The 23,567-nt window shown below is 36.4% G+C and overlaps 1 protein-coding gene across 1 annotated transcript in view; it reads right to left on the reverse strand.

Moving 5' to 3' along the window:
• Positions 1 to 23,567, reverse strand: part of CC2D2A (coiled-coil and C2 domain containing 2A) — a gene marked incomplete at its 5' end in the record, with an annotated part of 53,436 nt that overhangs the window by 17,256 nt on the left and 12,613 nt on the right. The window contains 13 exons of the mRNA XM_082281998.1: positions 720 to 887; positions 2,614 to 2,705; positions 4,510 to 4,602; positions 7,959 to 8,162; positions 9,119 to 9,257; positions 11,277 to 11,424; positions 12,529 to 12,685; positions 13,884 to 14,061; positions 14,979 to 15,211; positions 17,232 to 17,388; positions 17,809 to 17,949; positions 20,776 to 20,876; positions 22,934 to 23,143. Coding sequence (XP_082138124.1) covers positions 720 to 887; positions 2,614 to 2,705; positions 4,510 to 4,602; positions 7,959 to 8,162; positions 9,119 to 9,257; positions 11,277 to 11,424; positions 12,529 to 12,685; positions 13,884 to 14,061; positions 14,979 to 15,211; positions 17,232 to 17,388; positions 17,809 to 17,949; positions 20,776 to 20,876; positions 22,934 to 23,143 — 2,021 coding nt within the window. The remainder of the gene's footprint in view (positions 1 to 719; positions 888 to 2,613; positions 2,706 to 4,509; positions 4,603 to 7,958; positions 8,163 to 9,118; positions 9,258 to 11,276; positions 11,425 to 12,528; positions 12,686 to 13,883; positions 14,062 to 14,978; positions 15,212 to 17,231; positions 17,389 to 17,808; positions 17,950 to 20,775; positions 20,877 to 22,933; positions 23,144 to 23,567) is intronic.

Consider the following 23,567-nt stretch of genomic DNA (forward strand, 5'->3'; position numbering starts at 1 on the left):
AAGAGATAGAACAGCTGATGATGCTAAATTCTGTAACTGGCCAGCTTGGAAATACCTCTGAATTAAATGCAAGGTGTATTCATTTGAGGGGAGAGAGAGAGAACACTGCACTAATACATTGCTTCTGGAACTGAAACAGACTGTTCAGTGTCTCTACATGACCCACCATCATACAGTGCAGGCATTGTCTTAATGTGCCTGAATGGAAAGGCCACCTTTAAAATTAGAGCCACATTAGGCTCGGACTATTAACTTAAATAGTTCATCAAGAAGAAGACCAACATGCTACACTCAGGAGGAAAATATAGCATCCCACAATGAAGAACCGGATTTTTTAATATTTGGTTTTGGTATTTAATTAAGATACTATGAAATAAAATTTCCCTGAGTTTTATCAGGAGGCTAGCTGAAGGTATAATTCATCTGATATTACCAGAGTTACAATGCTGTCAAAGCTGTAACTTATCTTTCAGACAGTTTCTGTTAAAACATGTCTTGAATTTCACAGCTACTGAAAAACTATTATATTAATCTACAAACTCACAAAATATCAGTTATTTATCATCATTAATAAAAAGATAAGTGTATATATGTATGTTTTTATTATGAGAATCAAAACAACACACATGGCTGCATTGCAACATCCGTTCCTTCATCCATCCTCAAAACAGCAGAAGACAGAAAATGAATCTGTACTGGAAACAAGCATTTAAACATACCTCATCACTGGTTTTCTCACTGGAATATCATAGGCTCTAATGATGTTCACTAACAGTTTGATGTCTCCATCTGATAAATTCTGTGCTGTGACCTTCTTCCTTTCTTTTCTTCTTGGCCTTAACGGTCGTTTTGGCTCTGCCAGTTTAAAGAGGCTGAGTCCCAAAATGCTAATAATCATAAACCAGATATTTAGTCAGTTTTGCATAGAATCCAGCATTCTAGTGTTACCGTGACACATGAAAATTATGCACTAACATAAAAAGGAAATATTTGCTCCTGCTAGTGCCAAACAAAACTCTCTGAAATGTCAAAATGTTGCAATTGTTTAGCACTGCACAATCCAGTTCTGTCTTATATTTCAGGAATTATAACTTCAATGTGCAAAAAAGTTTGGCTATTTTGGGTGTTTTTTCCCCAAAACTGTGTAAGATGCAAACAAGACAATTACACAGCTTCAAGATAGATCTAAACTACAGTGCTGTAAACAAGGGATCTAGGAGATTACGATAACCTCTGTACGAAGAGGCAAAGCATCTAACTACACAGCTATGTACACTGAACGAGAGGCTACAGAAAGGAAGCAGAATCAATATACCACAACATACCCGGGACCCTCAGAACTTATAACCCAAGGCAAAGCAGAACCAAAGGAAAAAAGAAAACAAATAGGAAAACAAGAAAATGAAGATGCATGTTTTGTTTATGCAGATGTGTGTAATGTTTACATCATTGATATCAACTGCAGACATTCAAAAATCACATTTAAAACCTGATAGCCGATGGCATTTCTTCCTTATATATAATAAATCCCCCTCAGTAATTACTTTTAAAATAACACAAAATCATGAGTTACTGAAATATCTCACTAAGTAAATATTAAACAAACTACTGTTTATTTGGAATTCAGTAACCATAAAACTTTGCAAATAGAATCAAATACGAATTAGGATTCATGATGAGAAAATACAAATGAAGCATCTTATTTTAAACAAAAAGCTAATTGTAGTCCTGTTCAGATTTTTCTCTACTGTGATGTGAAAACATCAACTAAGACTAAGCATGAAGTCTTTTGTAAGAGAGCAAGTCTCTGTATCTCCAGCAGATGGGACTGTTTAGATTTATACAGCTGGCTGAAAAACACTTCGACTGTATTATAAGGGTGCTTTGTTTATAGTGAACAGAAGCAACTTCTACATGAAAGAAAAAAATAACTTCCACAACTTGTTTACTTGCACAGATTTTAAGTGAGCAGAGTCATCTATGTTGTGATGACTGATACATGTGAAAATCGACAGGTATGGGATTTGAAACAAAAATCCAAAGAAAGTGCTCAAGTAATAAATGAAACAATAATCTTAGAAGAAAAAAAGCAGTAATTTCCAAACTTGGTATCTTTTTTGAGCATAAACAGCATATGACAACATTCAGCATCAGAAGTACATGGGAAGTAAAATAAAGAAAATGACAGTTAAAACTCTACTGCACATTATTTGCAGGGTATAGGCACTGGCTGTAAGTAGGCATCACCTACAGAACGAGTACTAATGATACTAACTCTGACACTTGCCTGATAATTGGAAATATTCAATCTGGCACCAGCTGGACAATGATCAGCTCATCAGAAATGCACTATATCCTGTTAAATCTTATTTACACACTGTCACTTTATTTCTGTCAAAAGCAGACTTTTTCTTAAAAAAGTTTTTACACACTTTGTTTATCAATACATTGTACTGGCACAGGTATACACAGTGATTGGAAGTTTATCTATTATACTAAACACAAAATCACATCAGTTTGTCACATCAACACACTCTGCAAAAGAGAAATAAAAAAAGCTGGTGGTTTTACATTAATTTTTTTATTTGCAAAAAATAAGGATAGCTCTCTTACCCCAGGCTTGGAATCTCCTCTTCATTGACAAGGTCAGAGAGAACAAAATGGTGTTTTGCTATGAGGAAACGGTTGATTACTGATTCTCGAACCTGTGAATGGGGAGGGAGAAGAGACAAAAGTGCATTTCTAATCCAAACCACTGCCAATATTTGCATTCTGTCTGTTAAACACAAACAGAACATCCACATACAAATTCTTCATTTTTCCCAATTCTAAGAGGGTCACAGTTGAAGAAAAAACTCCTTCCCACCAGCCATTTCTTTAGAATGTAAAAGCAGCTCATTTTACCAATATAATGCTTCTCTAGAAACATACTGGCTAGATTCATAGACGAATATATGAAAACATACAATCAAAAAATTATGTCTTCATCTGCTTACAACCTACCATCAGAAACAATTACAACAATAAATGACACTAACAGACATCTCTTTTCAGTATCTAAATGAAGTTGCAAAAAAGGTTGTAGAGAAATCTATATGGTACCGGTTATGTGGATCAAAGAAATTCTCTGGACTACAGAACTATGAAGCCTGTATTACAAATACTGTGATTCCAAATAAATGTTTAAAATTCTTAGTTCCTTTCATTTCTTTGCTGAGGTCGTAGAGTGAAGCACAAAGATGAAAGTCTTCCCTCTTCTCCCAACAACTGCGTGGAAGCAGACTGAAAGAATATTGCCTTTGTCCTTTTTTCCTACCACTAATGCTAGTAATGCCTTTATACTCTGTGCTAGTACAACATCAGAAGCGATACACATACAAAGATCACATTTCAGAGTGAACTGAATTTCATTTCTGATATAAGCAATCTAATTTTCTAGCCCATCTGACAATTTATAAAAGTGAAAACCTGTTTTAAAAAGGCTACTGGTATTTAATCTATGAAGAGAGGCAAACAAAGGTACTATAATGTATGCTATTCTGTACTACTTCACTACTACTCAGTGTGCTACAAAACCCATATGTTCAATGCCATGCAAAACATACGGGGCTGACAAAGATATGACAGCTTTGTCAAAAATAATTTTTTTATACTATCATACTGAATCTGGACTTTGGCACTTGCCTGGAAGATTTAAACATTTTTTTCTCTATGGTTCTTTCATGAAGTATTCTTTCTAACCAACAATTTGTTTTGTCCTACTTTAATTCAACCTTATCATCATACTTCATGTTTTGCTGGCAGGCTAGAATTTGATACATTTTTTGATATTTACACAACTGGTAAGAAACTGGTAGCCATGTTTTGCACTTGCTACTCTGCCAATCTGAAATTGTAAACTTTTCTTGGTTAGATGATTAATGTTTTCCTTCTTTTTCCCTAAGGATTAAAGAGAATATCATCTTAATGTAATGAAAACTAGAAGAATAAATTAAATCGATGTAAGGGGAAGATGTTACTCTAATACCACAATGAAGGTAAATGTGATGGAAAATATGCCCTCTGCCTCAGGCTGCAGGACAAGACACTGTGTATTACATTAAATGATTTTTAGAAGTGATTCAGGCTGCTTTCATGGAGATAATTAAGTTCTTAGCATCACAGCCTACAACAAGGAAAACAGGGAGGAGAGAGAAATCACTGAATTCCTGGGACTCAACAGTACAAATCTCTGGGACACCAGAGCAAAGAAGAATTGACAGAACTGACAGAAATATCCAGAATGGCTGGTCATTTTGTATATTGCATCTTTCTCAATAGCATTATATAACACAGACCTCCATTTGTTCAGTTACACCAGTTTCAGGCCTAACTTGGAATTTTAAAGATGTCTGTAGGTCATATTTAGAGATGAATCAGGTTTTAGTATTCATGGAAATAAAGTACCCAAGTACAGAAGCAATGTACAGCCTACAGGAATATGGTGGGTCCATATATTTAGCATCTTACCTTCTGTAGGTAGTTGGCAACAACTGCTCTGTGTGCATCTAGGTAATTTTTGCTGTCAATCACATCCCTCTCTTTCACTCTCTTCTCATAGTCCTAAAGATATTTATTACAGTTTGTGATTCAATATATGTTCAGTGCTTTATCACATATTAAGAAAAATGCTAAGTATTTCATTAATAATAATGTATGGACCACAGTAAACCACAGCAGATGCGAGAAGTTTGAAAAGCTATTTTTAATGCTAGTTTATACAATATATGCTAAACTTCCATGAATAGAGAAATAGAGACAAGAATTCCATTCAGTTACAAGATTCATGTGGTTTAAATTACAACAAATAAATTGAAGATTTCCCTCTCTTCTTTTAAAGCTGAACTTTGACCTGCTGTTATAAACTGAAATTCCATTTGAACTGGAAGTGGAGTCACTTATTGCAGCTTCAACAGGAAGAGTATAAGCAGAAATGACGCAGTATTCTTGGAAGATGGTCTGAACTGTGTTTTAATACTAGTGAGTACTTTTCCAAATAATTAGTAACTACTTTTCATAGGATGTAAAACTCACTTGGTGAGTAGAACTGCACTTGGTTCTTGGGGAGAAGTATGTTGATGGGATATCTCTCAGGGTTGTGGTTACTATTCTGATGGACCACAGGGAAAGCTCTACTGACAGATGCAACTTTTATTCACGAGTTTAGGAAAGTGGCTTATAAATTAAGAAAAGGCTAGAGCTGACACTCAGCTTCCAAGCAAAAACCAGAACTTACAAGTCAAGAGGACCTCCCAGGATCTGCAGGTTTAATGGCAGTCTGCAAATCACACTGGCTTTAGAACCACAGCTAGTTATGTAAAAGTACTCAGTAAAATTAATCTTCATGTCTGAGCTCTAACAGTAAGGATGAACAGCTCAATGTCTAGTTAGTGTGCTCTAAATAGCAAAGTGCCCCTGGAATTGATTATAGGCCAGCATTATTCAGTTTCTTCACAAATGACCTGGATGAAGAAACTCAATGCACCGCCAGCAATTTAGGCAAGGATACGTGATTAGGAAGAGTGGTTAATATGAGTGACTGAACCATAGTTCAGAGGGCTCTTGCTAACTTAAGACTGTGACAACTGAAGCCTCAATAAAGGCAAAATTCTGTATTGAGGGTGGAATAATTTCATGCACTGGCACAGCCATACAGAAATAAATGTGGGTTTAATGACAACCAAAGACGTGTTCTTTTGGCAAAAGGCAAACCATAGGATACATAAGGATCAGCATGTCCTACAGACAAAGGGAAATTAGCAGCCTGACTCCTGTCTCCAGCCTGACACTTGAGGGGACATACATGAAATACTGCAGCCAGTTTGCAGCTGCCGGTTCAAGAGGCAGGTGGAGACACTGGATGGGATCCACTAAAGTGCTACTAAGACAGGCAGAGGCCTACAGAACATGACCTACAAGAAGAGGTTAGAATCTTAGAATAATTTCGGTTTGAAGAAACTACTGGTGGTCATCTGATCCGAACTCTCAGAGTCGGAACAACTCCAATCAGAATGCTCAGGGCCTTGGACAGTTTTATTTTCAGTATCTCTAGAGATGGCAATTCTACAAACTTGATGGACAATACATTCTAGAACTTGAATACCGTTCTTTGTGAAAAATGTTTTCATTATATTTAACTGGAATGTCTCTTGGAGCAACTTGTATCTATCATCATCTCACCTCTAAGATGAATCTCTGTTTTCTCTGCACTGCTGGGTACCTGAAGGATGCAATAAGAAACCCCCTCAGCCTTGCCTGCTTAGGCAAAAACCACCTTAGTCCTTTCTGCCTCTCCTTGTGGGTCATGTGCTTCAGCCCTGCACATATTCTGGCAGCTCTCTACTGGACTTATTCCAGTATTTCAGAGTCTTTCTTGCACTGGGCAAGGTGTTCCAATTCATCAGTCTGGTGAAGAAGAGATTAATGAGCAATGCAGTATCTGCCCACAACTTTTCGAGGGGCAGTTACAAAGAACAAGGTGCCAAAATTGTCTCTCTAGTTCCAGACAGTACAACAAGGGAAAGCAGCCATTAAATACAACTTGGAAGGCTCAGGTTGGATGTGACTTTTTTTTCTTTTTTTGAACAATCTCTGGAAGGATAGCGAAGCACTCGAACAGGTTATCCTAAAACGCAGTGGAGTCTCCCATTTAGAGGTTTCAAGACTTGGCTAGACAAATAAACAGCTGACCTCATCTAGTGCTGGCAACAGTACCACCACTTCAGTAGAAAGCAGGATCAGATGATCTCCAGACAGTATTTTCCAAACAGTATTTCCATGATTCTATGAATTTACAGACTTTTTTGCCAAATAGCTAGTAAACCAACTAGGAAATACAGTATCACTAGAAACTTAGTTTTGAAGACCACAGCATAGAAAATAAACTTGGAATGGGTAATCATGGGTTTATCCAATTTAACCTTAATGGAAAAAAAAACAACAACCCCCATCAAAATAATTCTTCAACTATGGTTTTCATATTTTGAATGGTAACATGAAATGAATGAAAATAGTCCATAAAATAAACTGGATCAGAAAGGTACACCAAAGATGTGGTACGTCTTTAAATAAAAGATACAAAACTAACCTCAAATGTAAAAATTAATAATATTTATTGCAAAGAGACAGATATGAGTGCATTAATAAATATATTTTTTAAAAACATATCATCCAATAGAAAGGAAGAAAGGAGTTTTTCAAATAAATCTATGTCAGAAGAAGTAGGGATGAGACAGCAGTTGCCAGAATCTGAGATGATTCTGATCCTGCTAAGGCAATGAACATGCTAAAATGCTCCTTAGCTACATGAATTGCTAAGAACAAAAAAATGCATGACTTTACACTAATAACAGAGTTGAGATAAAAATAATTGAAGTATAACCCAAATAAAAAAAACCGCACACATTGCATTTCAATAAGGCAATTAACAGACAGGAAAGGACAGGGTAAGGTAATTGGAGCAACATACTAAAACAGATATATCTGTAACATAGGCTCTAATAAAACAAAAAAAGGTTTTAATTCTTGTTAGAGTCATTGCTTCTAACAGTCCCCTCAAAAAGAGCTCAAAAGCTAATAAGCCTAAGCCTGAATTATCTCTGAATTATCTTCCTATATCTGAAATCAGTTTTAAAAAAAAGTCTCTCAACTTTAACGAAAACTATCTTATAACATTTGTGTCCACAGCAGTGTTTCTGTGTTATTTACCTCTTAACACAATGTAGTTATGGAAATATTGCCCTGGAAGGAAGCTATTTCAACTAGATGAAAATAACACTAGAAAAGACTGAAGGACTAAAATTCTCAATTTTTTCATGTCACCATAGCTTTACATTCTTTAAAGGACCACTTGACGTAACTGCAAGTCAAATATTCTAAGCACTTAAACTAGAAAAGAAGTATTTCAGAAAACATTCTACCTGGAAGATTTTCTCACTGATTTCTCGTTCATGTAAAGGGACTTGCTTATAGTTTCGGAATTCTGCCACCTCCTCGTTTCTGAGCTGCAAGAGTCGGAATCTTTTTGATCTATTAAACTCCTCATCAGAAACAAAATTAAATTCTTGCTGCAACTGTTCCAATCTGAAGAAATCAGGAACATGTGCCTCTCCGCTTGTACTAATCTAAATTAGTAACAAAAATATTAACCTTTTCATACAGAGTGACAAAAATCTATAAAACAGCTTTTCTAAGTTGTACATGCATATTGCAAGAATGTTCATTTTAAGCAAAAGCAATAAAAATGGATCACACAGACTGAAACACCAAGTATTTTATAGTTGGGTTTTGCTGAGCAAAGCATATGAGATTATATGTTACAGAATACAATAAAATTCTATTTCCTTGTATCATAAACAAAAGATTAGAGAGTATGAAAACTGTAAAACGTCAGAGTAACCTAGGAAGCTGTACTGTAAAGGAGATCCATTTACAGAACTTCAGCTTTGTAAATAGCTATGTAAATTAAACAGCTATGTAAATTAAACAGCTATGTAAATAAACAGCCATGTAAATAAACAGCCATGTAAATAAACAGCCATGTAAATAAACAGCCATGTAAATTAAGCAGCCATGTAAATTAAGCAGCCATGTAAATTAAGCAGCCATGTAAATTAAGCAGCCATGTAAATAGCTCCTCAATTTGTTGTTTAGAAAAGTTGAAGCTTCTACAACACCCACAATCTCTTTGTGCAATCCTCACTAATGAGCAGCTTTTTATCTACTACCACACAAGCACACTGGAAATTCCCCTGCACTTTAAGGAAAAAACAAACACAAAATCTGTATTTTGTTTTTAATTTATTAACTGATCTGTAGGCACATTCCCTTCTACCTATTTTTTGCCACTAGTGAATGGATTAATAAATCATATTCATTAATATGTAAACAACCCACTACTATATGGATTAATAAATCATATTTTAGTAGATATTTTGCTTCTTAACATTCACACAAGTATGTCCATCACAAATTCAAATGCTGCTACCTCCCTGGCATGCATGCAGATTGCCTGGGGAGATCCTGGTGACTGGGAGTTTAACAGCTGCATTAGCCCTTCACCTCTGTAAACATCACTTACCATGATCAGCTGCATCAGAGCTGCATTGTTTGGGTCATTTGGATCGAGTTTTGCTTCAGCTGCCCACTTAGCTAGTTTCTTCATATCAGTTAAGCCAGATGTACCGATGGATGCAATAGCATCAATATTTTTTAAAGCACTAAAAAGACAGAATTGACAGAACTTACACCTAAACCACATTTGATTTAGCAATCTAAAGAAAGTATTTAAAACAATCTTAGAAAAACCCAAAAAGCTCCCCACAACCTGAATAGTAAATTCCAGTACACAGTTCTTAGTTGTAGCTATGGAACTGAGGGAATGATCCATTGCAAAGTCAAGGTGAAATATGAAGGAGCTGGTGGAAGACAACTTTTATACAAAGTAATAAGGTGCTTATTGATACATTTCTGATACACCTACGCTATTCCACATTGCATACTAGCAAGTAAGAAGATAAACTGCCTCACACTGTGAAAGGTAACATAAAAGTTTTGACAAAGAACTTCTAAAACATACAGTCCTTGCTAGTGCTGTATCTTAGCTCCTGTCTTTGACCTGTCTCCTGGATGGTGCTTTCAGACCTGCATTGTAGCCCTCATCTCTGCCCCTCCTTGCTGTTTCTGCATAGGCCCTTGGGCCTGAATCATCCTCTCACCATGTCTGGGACCGCTGCCAGCACTCTGCTCTGCCTGTCATGTCCAGACTGCATGGCGGCTGAAGAGGACACTGCCTGTGCTTGGGAAACCCTTGCAGCCTTCTCTCTTGTGATGCAGCACTGCTTATGCTCCTTCCTGTAAGAAGTCCCAAGTCTTTATCCTCTGGATGCTCCTGCTCACTTTCTTGTATTCTCAAGAAAGGAAGTATGGTAGGTAGTCTGGAGGCCATTTATACACTGCCCTGATCACCAGGCTTCTGGCTTCTCACAGAAGCCACCTCTGAAGCCCCCCTGCTACTCAAACCTTGACACGTAAGCCCAAAACACCAGGACATGTGAGTTATTAGCCAAATACCACAGGAGTGGATGCTGCCCCTTCTCTTGTTAGGGATGCTAGTTTGAGTCTTTGTTCTCTATTTACTTGAGTATTTTCAAGAAACCTTTAAAAACTTACAGATCTGTCTTGTGCTTGGTTAGAATCAGCCAAATATCCAGCAGTTACTGGAGCAGCAGATAAAGCAGTAACATCAAGTTTACCTTTAGGCACCAGTCTTGAACAAATGCCAACCGAATCACAATTGTGCTAAAAAGCTCATGGGTAGCAAAAGCTAACATTAGTCACGAAAATCTGTCTCCAGCCTTCCCAACAGACAATGGAAAACCACAGAGAGCTGTTCAACCAGAAGGTGTTTCAGAGAAGAGTGTTTCACAGATTAACTTCCTTCTGAAAGTCTTCATTTTTCCATTTATTACAGTGATTAGTCTCCAGAGTTTAAAGTTAGCCATTGGGAATGCATCTTTAGATTTTAATCTCAAGTTATTCTAGTCTCACTGAAGTCAGCAGAATACTGGTATGTTGATCAGCAAGTACTTGAATGGCTGCAGCTTGGTCAACAATAGTAAGAGAGTGATTTGTAAGCCAATGTCTAGCCTCTAAATAAATAAAAAGCTGGCAAACTGATCAGCTGGAAGAAGTATTAATACTTGCTCAATATTAATGACTATGGAAAAATTCTTAATGGTTTACAGTGAAGGTACCTAAGGACATTACAAAAGCAGCCTTTATGTATCATCTCCTTGACTTTATGGAATTATACAAAAGCAACGGAATGGACAAATAATCTACAATAACCAACTTTCAGCCTCAGGGCAAATTATATAGCTTCTCCAAATGCACTCCAGAAAAGAAAGAGCTGGAGTTTCTGCTCTTAGCAAAATGATTACAGGAAGGTTCCTTGACAATATATTCACTTTCTATTAGAAAATCACAAAATTGAATTAATCAGCTTGAATTGAACTTTGATGCTGTCTAGAAATAATATGTTAAAGGTAAAATTTCTAACAAAAAGATATTTACCACAAATATGTACCCTAAGTTATCAGCAGAGGGTTATAGCAGACAGTAAAACATCTAACTTTAAGGAAAAAGATAATGAAAATTCTTGACTATGAAAGTGCATTTTTTTTAAATACTAATATAACCAGTTTCCCATGAATCACTGAAAATTCTTATCTTATTACCTTGGAATGCCTGTGTTTTGCTGAGATACCGGAGGAATTAAGGGGATTCCTTTTTCTCCAACTGCCCAAGAGACACTGTTGGATATTTTCCCCGAGGTCATTAAACTCATTTTGTTGCTACCATCAGCTTCAAATGAAAAGGACACACCTATAAAGGGGGAAAAATCCAAAGTAGTATATTTATGCATTCAAACATATCTTAACATTTCTAAAAATACTTCCAGAAAATGACTAGTCAAATAACCTGTGTCTTTATATAAAAATGTTAATGTGAAACAATGATTCTGCTGCATGCTGTGGGGAAGAACTCTGTTCTACAACAATGAGTGAAAGATTCCATTACACCTACAGAAATGCTTTCCATTTGAGTTGGAAGGAAAGGCTATGACAAAGGCTCTTTTTTTTTCTCCACAGATGCACACCATTTAATATTTCTGGTAGTTTTCAGATTCAGCATACTTTTATAACCAAAACAGAAATTCAGACTCAAAATAATTATGTATGATTAAAAAGTCAGTCCTAAAGCTTTTGACACACAGTTTTAATTTGGTCATCATAGTCAGTGACATTTACACATGCTGTAATGATTTTTTTACCCTGTTTTTTTCCTCCTCAGTTTTTTATCTATTCTGCTCTAGCTTTATCTGTATTTTTATATAAAGCAAATTTATGCAAGTCAGTCATCTCACAATGCTGTTCAAATTCATTATACAAACTTGGAAGTTCCATATGCTACTCTGTATTCTTCTTGTTTCCCCTTTTCCTATCTCTCCCTTGTTTCATCTTTAGCCTAAAGCCCCAGGGAAAAGGTGTGTGCAGGTTGTCAACAAAGCAAATAGGAGGACAAAAAATTACTCTGCATATACACTTCTACAAACAGTTTTTCAGTGATTTAAAGCATTAAAATCACTGGAGCTACAACGATTGATATCTGCTTGCTCTGCAGTGTCAGAGGCCTGATTAACTCAAATGCTCAAAAAACCCCAAACATCTTCTATAGGTCGTAAAGCTCCACTAATACAACAAGACAAATAATAAATAGACACATTTTTATTATTCAGAGCTTAAAAGTAGTAAGAGACAAAAATTCAATAGCAAACTTCAATAATAAGAATCATTATTATTATGGAAGACTGTTACAGAACCTGTAAAGGCTCTTAGCAGAAATTTACTCTGAAACCTCCAACCTCTTACTGCTACATGGTTTCAGCAAAATAAAAAATGCTGAACTGAGGAAGACAAGAGTGCCTACCACTGCCAACTCCTTCATGGTCCAACATCACACGCTGATCACTGCTGAACTCTATTTCTTCCAGAGGAGCACTGCCTGTCAGAACTGCAGTCTCAGGAACAGGTAAGAACACTTCAGCCAACAAGGTGGTACTGCTGATACCTGTAGTTTCATAAATCTAGAAAAAAACCATGATGACAGACAGAAGAAAAAATTTACATGTGCATTCCTGACAAGTTGAAAACATATTGCAGGGTACTGAGAGAAAAGGTTTTACTATGGCTGAAACATGAAATAAGTAATTTAGGGCAATTGTATTAATTCCCTTTCTAAAATACTCAATTAGCAGATATTTCAGCTATCAGTGGCTTACTTGATCTGAATTCTTCCTAAAAGTCTATCCTATTCACTTTTCTAATGCCCCTAACACGAGTATGACAAGCTCTAGGCTTTAAAGAGAATCACTGTATAATATGCAACTGCTTGTGACACAGTCACCGGGATCAGGTGAAGATTCTTGGAGGGATTCTGCCTCACTTATTCTCCCTTACCATGAAAGGCACGGTATGGCACACAGTCCCCATTCTGGCAGCACTGCAGGTTGCTTCTCTCTTTCCTAGCCAGCTGCAGGCTCAGAGTGATGTGAGTGATTCCTCCATTCAGACATTTTTAATCCAGGCAAATGGTATTCCTTCTCCTTTTCAATTTGTGTGTTAAATAAATAAGCAGACAAGGGGTTTTTACACCCTCCCCTGAACTACCAGTGTTACCTAACCAGAGGAATCTTATAAAGGGAGAAGTAGGATCCTGATTCTGCTTCCCCTAAATAGATTTTGTATTAACTTTGAAAAGTATTCATGTGAATCATTTATTAATTCATACTTGGAATGGGGAGTGGTAGTGGCTTGATTTAACTGCACTGGTGATCAAGTCAAGCGGAGTTATGGACATTACTACAAATTATTTTTTTTTCTTATTCCCCTCCAGTAAACATTATGATGGTTTTACTGTGTGGAAAAGAATGTTTGAATAAAACATTAGCAATTTGATCTGCAACCTAAATCAGTTTTTCCAAAGTTAAGAGGCCAATCCATTAACATATTTAATCACAAGTGCCAATTATTTAATTTCTCCCATCCAATATATAGTTTTGTTCTAGATATATCTAGAAAGCATAAGCATCAAAAACATAGCAGCAAAGTTAAAAGTTTGTGACTAGAGAAGCAAGGAAGGAGCTTAAGATTGATGATTTACAAAGGGTCTTTCACAGGTTTTTCAGTCTTTATGACACTATCGCAGAGCAAAACACAAGCATTACAGGAGTAATTACATTTTATATCATATTTTAAAAGTTATTGCGATAAATCATCATCTACCTGTAGTTTCAAACTCTCTGGCCAATTGATTATTTGTAAATTGAAAATCTGTCCAAAGTGAACTCTAAAATCAGAACTTATTGGTCGGGTAACAGTCCTTGACACTTCTTTGGAGTTGAAAAGGACTTTTATAAATGCTGAGCGTTTCTTCACGTCTTCTCGTCGCAAAACTTCTGCTCTGTAAATATGTCAAACAAGCCGTCATATAATTTTTAATAACATTTTTATTATTTTGTTTTTTAATGAAAATCTGACTTCTCATGGGGAGACAGAACCCACCTAAATAAAGATGGTATTCCTCCAAAAATATCACTACACAGGAATGACTTCAGAACTATTATTTAACAATTGTTTTATCTTCTTGTGACTATAAAATTATTTTTAAATGACCAAGTCAAACTTTGGATCCACTAAAGCTAACTCCATAGAAAAGAAGTTATCCAGGAAAAAAAAATTCCCTTCCACTCTGTTCCTCCAAAGCACAACAAATGATATCAAATTGAGTACAAATTTTTGAAGTTTTTAGTCACTGGGAGTACAACAGCCAAGCAGCATTCCCTGATGAGGCTATCTGTGAACTAAGTACAAAACAAAGCAGTTTTTAAATTATTGAAGTCCAGCAGATGTATTTTAAATTGTGTGTGCAAATGTGGAAAGTAAAACAAAACAAATACATTTATTTCTTTTATCCAGAGTGAAATCTCTGGTTTATTACACAATTTCTTTCTTTTCCCTTTGTTATCTACAGCACAGACCTAGTATAAAGGACTAACCAGTGAGAGTGGTACTGCCAGCAGTGACCTAGACTCTACACTGAAACCAGCTTCTTTGTATCTATACCACTGTTCTGTGCAGATGCTCAAGGAGTATCAGAAGGTTCAACGGGAATGTGCAGACATTAAGTTTTTAAGGGCACTATGTACAAGGTTATATGTGACTTGAAAATGAATTAAGTTATATCACCTTCAGAAGCAGAAGTTTCATCACTAGGCTAAACAGAATGGTGAGTTCATGCTTCTGAAGTTGTATAAACAAGCAATTAAAAATAACAGAAAATCACAAATAAGGTAATTTGTTGGCCAACATTTATCTTACCGAGGACACTGCTCAGTTGGAGTTACGCTTCCTGAGAGAGTCAGCTCAGGAACTAGAATCGGCTCGCCAGGTTTCCTTCTGCAGTTGTCAGCTTTTTGTCTAACCTGCTGCTCTATTTCAAGGTTATTGGCCATTTTAGGTGGGATGGGTTTTATACGTTCCTCACCAAACTCATACTCTTCTGATTCTTCATCTACATGAGTATCTTTTTTCTTCTTTTTCTTCTTGGACTTCTGCATATAAAAACAGTAATGTTCTTTCTGAACTCATTTCAATCTCTGCAATTTTTTCTCTTGCTCTCTTGATTCACAAGTGCTAAAACACAGATGGTATATGTACAGTAAAACGACAGTATAATTTTAGCATTACACACACCCAAAAGATTTTTCTCATTGTAAAGAACTACATCACATTCAGTATTCAGCAATACATTCCATTCATATGCTTCAAAACCATCATGTGCTCCAAGAAAAACATTTACTTAATCTTCTCTACCACCTTTCAAAACCAGCATGTTTCTTCAACATTCTGGCTAGATGCTGAGTTCTCATTTGCCTGAGTTACCATGTACATTCTGTTAGGATTACAGGAAGGTTACTCAGCCAGTAGACACAGTTGTTTGAGATGCACAAACTTTGGAGCACAAGTTTTTTAGCTTAGCAGTATCTTTAGCATGAGCAGAATGATCCCTTCCCTTCCTTATGCCAAACAAGGATAAACAAACAGAACATGCCTTTCAGCATCTCCTAAATTGCAGAACTCCAGTGTTTATGTGCATGTTCAGCTTTAAACAACTGCAAAACAGCTCCTCCTTCCACAGACATTTAGATTACTTGGAAGTACAGCTTGCCTGGAAGCACTGGCCACTTCACGACTTAAGACATCATAAACAAAATAATAGGAAAGAAAGCAAACAGATTCTCCTCATTAACTAAAGTAGTAAGCCAAACAACTTGTTAATATATTTTTCTTACGAAATATTCTTTCTTTGCCTAATTTTATGTTATCTTTCTTGCTCTTGTATTTGCTTTTAAATGTATTTAATCTCATGTACCTCTAGTGTCTTTGATTCATGTGATCTGTACTAGTAAGAAACCAACAACAGTGACAAAGCTAAAAAGTACTTTGAGTAAAATAAAATAAAGCACTTCTGGGTATGACAGAGAGATAATTTCTCTAAAAGGAAAGAACCACAGTCTTCTCAGTCTCAAGATAGTTTGTAACTAGCACAATAAAAAGATGCCACAATGGTATTTGTGAAGGCATAACCGGTGGATGAACAGTTTGCATTAGGATCAATGTTCATGACTACCTGCCTTCATTTCACGGTTTACATTTATTCATCTTATCCTACAAGTGAACCAACATGATGGTAATGGGTCATGTGCCCACTTGAAATCCCACAGGAATTTCCAATTCCTGCATATCGGCTTCTTCTCAAATATTTTAAATGCCTTCCATAGCAGTTGCATGTACATAAAAAAACTCTCCATGAAAGTATCAGCAGACACACTAGATTCCTGAAAACTGTATTTGAAGCATTTCCTTAGGCTTTATTTTGCTTTGGTATCCAAAAACCCAGGATGTTCAAGCTGGGCAATAATTATAATCAAGTATAATCACCATTACCCTGAGGTATCCAGTACATTGCCACCTAACTATGAAAGCAAACCTGGTTTTCACAGTCTGTTTCAGAGATCATCCTGTTGCAGTGTGTTGCTGTAGCATCTGTATTTCTCAATATCCCCTTAAAGCACAACTGAGACCTTAACTACAGTACACATTATTAGCAATAAAGCTTTTCAGAGGTGAAAGGCTAGAATATTAATTAAATCATTCAGTCAGACATTCCTGAACATAGTGAGACATTCCCAAACATAGATTTACATGAGATGACATCAACTGCTTGTTCATTAGAAACACCCCACTCACACGCACAAAATTCATCCATGTTTTTTCTTTGCAAGAAAGGCATGAAATTAACAGGAATCCTGCAAAAGTAACAAACTGAAAGAAAGAATTGAAGTGCTGAAAATCAATAGCAGAAAAACAATGCTGCACAAAAACCTAATACATTTTAATTTTTTAATTAAGAATTACCTGAACAACAAATTCTAAGTAGACAGAATGTACCTGAACATTATAAAACTTATGCATAACTTTCCTGAATTTTTTTTTTCTGTATTAGGACAAATTTTTGACACATTAAGTAATAATTTTATTTTTCTGTGAAATTGAATGATTTAAACAAACCTGTGTCTTCTTCCAGGATTTCCAGTCTTGTAACTCAGTTTTATGCTCTTCCATTTTCTTTTCATATTCTTCCATACATTCTTCTAGTAATTCCTTTATTTCAGCCTGAATTTCTGCTTCATATGCTTTTTCATCTGATTTCTGATCAACCTCTTCCCTTCAAAACAACAATTACCAGCATGTTGCATAGAATTACATAAGGGTTACAATTAAGTCTGTAATATATAACAGAAATCTACTTCTCCATGAATAGTTTCATTATATCAGAAGTGTGTTTTATTTAAAAAGACTAGCATGGGTACTCTAAGAGTTGATAGCAGATAGAGTAATTATGTTAATTCTGGATAGTAACTTTCTTTACTCATTAGTCTGTAGAAAATCCTTTCTGCCACAGTAATTACTTATTTTAACCTTCCATCTTGCCCAGACTCAAAAGGAATAGTGGCAGGCTCAACAGTGCCAGCACTGCTCAAAAGTCTTACTTCTGCGTATCAGAATTCTAAGTTTCCAAATTAACTAATCCTGTTACAACTCTACTGTTAGCAAATAAAGTACAAAAAGTGTTATCAAGACATACTTCCTCAAATAAAGTTTCATGGGTGTGTTAGTAAACTTCTGAAAGTCCCGGAGGGATTTAATTTGTTTCCAAACTTTGATAATGGTCTTAAGCAACGTTCTATCTTTTTCTTGCTCAGCATCACGAAGTCTTCTGGTTTCTCTAGAAATACACATACATAGCACATGATTAACTGGAATTGTCTAACTCAGTGGGACAACAGATTGAAAAATTGAGATACCAAAAGCCAAGTGATGGGGGTTTCAGGTTGATTGATGGCTGCAGTGGTTTAAATCCAAGGAGCATAAAACCCAGACTTGAAGATTGCAGGATTTGATTTCCTACTATATTCCAGTCTCTTTCATTTTGAACAATCTGACTTCAATTAAGTCTGTTCTTTAGAGATCTCAAAGTTTTCGGAAATGCTTATTACAGCTGTACATAATTAAAAACACTTTAAAGTAAATTCATGTAAACAACAGCCCAGGAAACCTACACTGCTGCTATGAAGTAATGCTTAGTGCACGTGTACATTACAAAAGATGTTTTAAACTTCATGTGCTTCTAGTGCCAGTAAAAAAGGACTTGCAGAGATGAAGTAACATAGTAAGTCCTTTGACAGATATACAAGATTCTTAATACAAACAAAATTATCACAGCCTTTCTTTTGTCTCAGAATAGGTATTTCACATTTCCACCCTCTTATCTGATTGTAAAAGAGCTGTTCATTAGCATGTTTAATGACCATCACACACTTCCAATGTACATGTCCATGCAGCACAAGCACAGGCTGTTTCCACTACTATCTTGGTAGAAAAACAAGTCTGTGATTAAAAAAAAGACGTAAACTAACGTATTAGGACTTGTAATATTTAGAGAATGTGGGAGACAGAGGCTGGATTAGAGCTGAGAGAAGACATCATACATCATTTAACAGCATAAGCCAATTTAGTGAAAACAGTAAACAAAGAAGAAATGCAGACTTTTCAGAAAGCAACATGAGTAACTTCTCCACTTCATCAGCTAGCAGTTCGAGTATTACTTATCCATGTAGCAACCTTTTCTTTTTCGTCTACCAGATGATGCTAGAAGATGAAACTTAAAAGGCAGGAGGAACATACAGATCAGTAATCACACTTATCTAATGTATTGGATTTGGAAGCAGGACCTTTCAGTAGAGAATCATCTCTGCTAAAATACATCACCCACAAGAACCTGAATCATAGAATCCACAGCACACGTTGGCTTCCTACTTCAGGAAATGAAGACAGTAGGGCTGAAATTACTAATGTGCAAAAGTTTTCTGTATTGAGACCACATTTCTTTCTCAAGCCAATGGAAAACTACAGCTCTGATCTTCAGAATGCAAAGCATATACATCTGTCATGTAATTGGAGGGTGGAGGAAACAATTAGATTATTGTCCATGCTACATGTCTGTAATTTCTCATGAGTATTCTATATTGACCATCAGGAAAATGCAGTGTTGAAAGAGAGACAAGGCAGGTCAGATGATTTTACCAACATAAGTGGTCCAAGTTAGTACTGAATATCATGACAGCAAAAAATTCCAGAGCCCATCTGAACTTCATATGTGTAACAGCTTCCAGTAACAGAGATGTAGCCAGAAAGAAATACAGATATGAAAAGCCCTAGAATAATACCAGCCAAACTCATTTCATGTTACTTAGGCAACACTGATCTCACTGATTTCAGCTGAGTTTCTCCAGATTCATAACAGCATGAAACTAAACTAAAGCACTCAAGATCTAGAAAAACACGTCAGATACATAGAAGGCATATTCTTTCTAATTGGAATTTCTATCAAGCAAGCCTCCACATTGATGCCAAAATCCAAGAATCTGATTCCCACAGTGAATCTTCCCATCACCATTCTCATGCTTTCTCTGGTGAGAGCTCCTGTCTCTGAGGTACTGTATGGTAACTGCACACCTCCTGCTCCCTGCAGATATGTTAATAAGATACTGCCAAAAGCTATTCCGTTTTCAATGGAAGGAAGTCTGTGTCCTTCAGTATAAAATAATGAATTATAAACTACTTTATGTTCTGTACAGATACCAATGTATTACAAGACAGTGTACATGAAGAACGAAAATCTGAAGAAATAATTCCCAATGTAAGAGGAGTGTGTGGATGCATAAGTTTAGCAGATGTAAATTTCAAGGCTGAAAGTAGAATTGTTATTAAATTTTTTTTTTTCCTATTATGTTATCATGTGACCCATTACATCACTTTATACGTCTGTTTCTTTAAAAGAATACATTACTGCCTACTTTTAGATTGTGCAAATGTTCCAAACTTTTATTATCTACTAGTTAAAAGGCTGTTCAGCACGGATGTCCAAAATAACTTCTTGTTTATCATACTGCTAACACTTACAGTTCATCACTGTCCACCTGCCAAAAATAATACAAACTGTCACTACTGAGCCAAAAACTGTTATGTATTTTTACTACCCAGCTTTTGTCCAAGAACAATAACTGTAATCTTGTAAAACAAAATTCTACCACTTTATTTGTATTAAGCCATTGGCAAAAACATGGCCAAAATACCTAAGAATGGGAAGCAAATCAAGAACACTTGTGTAATGAGGAAGAGGATGGAAAAAACTAGGGGTCTGTTCAAAAAATTATGTTGCATTGTAAAAACTTAGTGCATCCAGCTGAAGTCTACTGAAACTTTATTTTAATTAAATTTAATTATACAAATATACCAGTAAGTAGCTACCAAGAAATTAACAAAAGTAATCAAATTAGACCACTTTTGAATGAAAATTTCAGCCTAAACTGTATTTTCTTCATAATGTTTTATGCTACTTATCAGTGACAACTCTTAAATCCTCAAAATTCTTCTAGAGCTATTTATAATAGAATTTAAAAGTCTGACATGAATCATACTCTGTAGCAACATGTAAAGGAAAAAAGGAATATAATTTAAAAAAACAACAATTTAATGAATTCATACTCACCTGATTTCCATTTTGTATTCAGATATGCTTTGTTGAGTGACAGGAACACCATCACCACCACCTTCTATACTGCATTGCACAGCACTCCTCAAAGCATGCAGCTTGAACAAACAAACAAAAAAGTAATTAACAGATGGCTTAACAAGTCATCCAGTGTAATGCACCTTGACAGGAAAGAGCTAGTTACTAAGGACAGAAAACCCTGAACTGTCCTGATTCTGTGTTTACAGGGTTTTGCCATGTCTGTGAGGTGATTCTTCAGCATGACATTTTAATTAGGATCCCTGGATATATGAGGGAGATTTACCAACTTTGATCACTGTAACAGATCTCATCAAGGGGAAAGACTGATCTAGGGAGTATTCTGAAAGCCAGGAATCAAAGGTGCATGTGAAAAAAGACCTCAAGTCAGCAAAAAACCCCACCTTTCACAAAAGCCTTTTTTGGGACTAGGAAGGGCCACTAAAGGTAGTTCTAGAAAATCCCAGAATCGCAGAATCATTAAGGCTGAAAAAGACCTCCCAGATTGTCAAGTGAATTTGACAGAACGCCACCATGTCAACTAAACCACAGCACTAAGTCCAGTCATTTCTTGACCTTCCTGGGATGGTGACTTCACTGCTTCCCTGGGCAGCCCATTCCAATATCTAATCCCCATTTCAGTGAAGAAATTCTTCCTGATGCACAGTTTAACCTTCCCTGGCACAGCTTCTTGCTATGTCCTCTTGACTTGTCTCTGGTTGCCTGGGAGAAGAGACTGACCCCCACCTGGCTACAGCCTCCTTTCAGGCAGCTGTAGGGAGCAATAAGGACCACCATGAGCATCCTTTTCTCCAGGTTAAACCACCCCTGAAAGGAGGCTGCAGACAGATGTTGGTCTCTCCTGTAAATAACAAGTGATAGGACAAGAGGAAATGGCTTCAAGTTCCAGGGAGGCTAGACTGGATCTCGGGAAAAAATTTCTTCACTGAAAGGTTTGTCAAGCACTGGAACAGGCTGTGCAGGGACATCCACCATCCCTGGAGGTATTTAAAAGATGTGCAGATTGGCACATGGGGACATGGCTTAGTGATAGACTTGGCAGTGCTGGGTTAATGGTTAAACTTGATGAGCTTAGAGGTCTTTTCCAACCTTAATGATTCTATGGTTTTATAGGTTCCTCTAATGAGGACATGGATAGCCCTAATGTCCTGTTTCACAGAGCACTAAGGCAAATCCTTCAAAAGTATGAACAGAACAAAGTATACCAAGGAATTACTTTGAGACACGGTATGAAATACCTGTCCATCATTAGAACTACAGCCTAATGCTTAATTTAAAAATTCCGAAGTGTCTGTACACCACCTACTGATCCTCATTACACTAATATAAAAATGAGCTTGTATACAATGATTATTTTTCCCTTATAGTAGTTCTTTAATGTAGAAAATCATCACCTTTAATTTATGGAAATCTGAATGTATATGTACTTATAATCCAACTAATTTTTAACAGACAAGTATTCTTGTGTGCCCTGATGACATCAGAATTGTACTGACAATGCCTAATGTTCATGTACACATTTACACCAGAGAAGACCACTACCATTACTTCCAATGTACAGAGGGAGGAAGACTGGTGGTACACAGAGCATGAGCAGCCCAGTCAAGCTCACCCAGCAATAGAGCCAGAAACAGAGGAGTCCACAAGAGTGGCACAGGAAATGTGGCAGCAGTATGCATTTAAAACACAGCATCTGTCACAGATACATGCCTGGAAATGGGTTCTACTTTTGTAAAACTTGGTGAAATTAAACTGATACCTTTCACTTTGATTTGATAACTGAAACTAAACTTCACTAACTTCCCTCCATCACTGAATAATATCTTTTGCTGTCTCCCTATCAGAGCTGCTATATACAATCCTGTAATGTCTGACCTGTCACTCACTGGAAAACATTTTAGATACTCTAAGGAATACTATGCAAATGTTACTGTATTCCTTTTACTTCAGAGTTAATTCAAAACCGAAGCTCAAAGAAATTCTTAATCTCAAAAATGCAGTTCTGCACTGAACACACAGCAACCTCATTTAGGTTTTTAACTTCTGACAAATTCCGCTTTTACCTAAAACTGTCACATCATTGTCTCAATAAGATTCAAAGACAGAACAGAAATACCTTGTCTGTGAGAAGTTTGGTAAGATTCTTCTGTTTTCTTGCTAAATACTGATCATATAACTGAGCCAGTTTAGCTGCTAACACATGCTCACGGCTAAAACAGGGATGATGGGTGAATATCAGTCCAGAAATATCAATATCCAATTGAAACAGGCCCTGAAAATCTCCAGGTCCAACAAAATACTGATTAGAAGATGTCATTTTTATTGCCTGAAAGAAAAAAAGAATAAACTGGATTTACAGACGCTGACAACAGTATCTTTCAAAGATTTTGTCAGAAAATGACCCATTTAGCACTACCTACATTTAAATGCTGAGCCTTAAACTGTGTTAACCTTCTGCTTCATTGATGAGTGGGTGGCACAAAACTACCATGGATATTCTACACAACAGAATTTTTATAGCCTACATGAGGCTGAAGTCATCTTCCTGTACTGAAGGTTTTGCTGAGCAAGGAAGGCAATGACACTGGATTAGAAAAATCTCAGCCTGCTAGTTCTCTTTTGACACATTTGTTTAGTATTGCTTTATCTCCTCCTAGAATTGAGCTCTGGGATAAACAGTGCAGCTCTCACAGAACAGCTCTCCTTGTAGACCATACAGATTGTGTACATTAGGAAATACATTACTTGCT

Source organism: Coloeus monedula (genome assembly GCF_965178545.1).
Source record: "Coloeus monedula genome assembly, chromosome: 5".
Taxonomy (NCBI): Eukaryota; Metazoa; Chordata; class Aves; order Passeriformes; family Corvidae; genus Coloeus; species Coloeus monedula.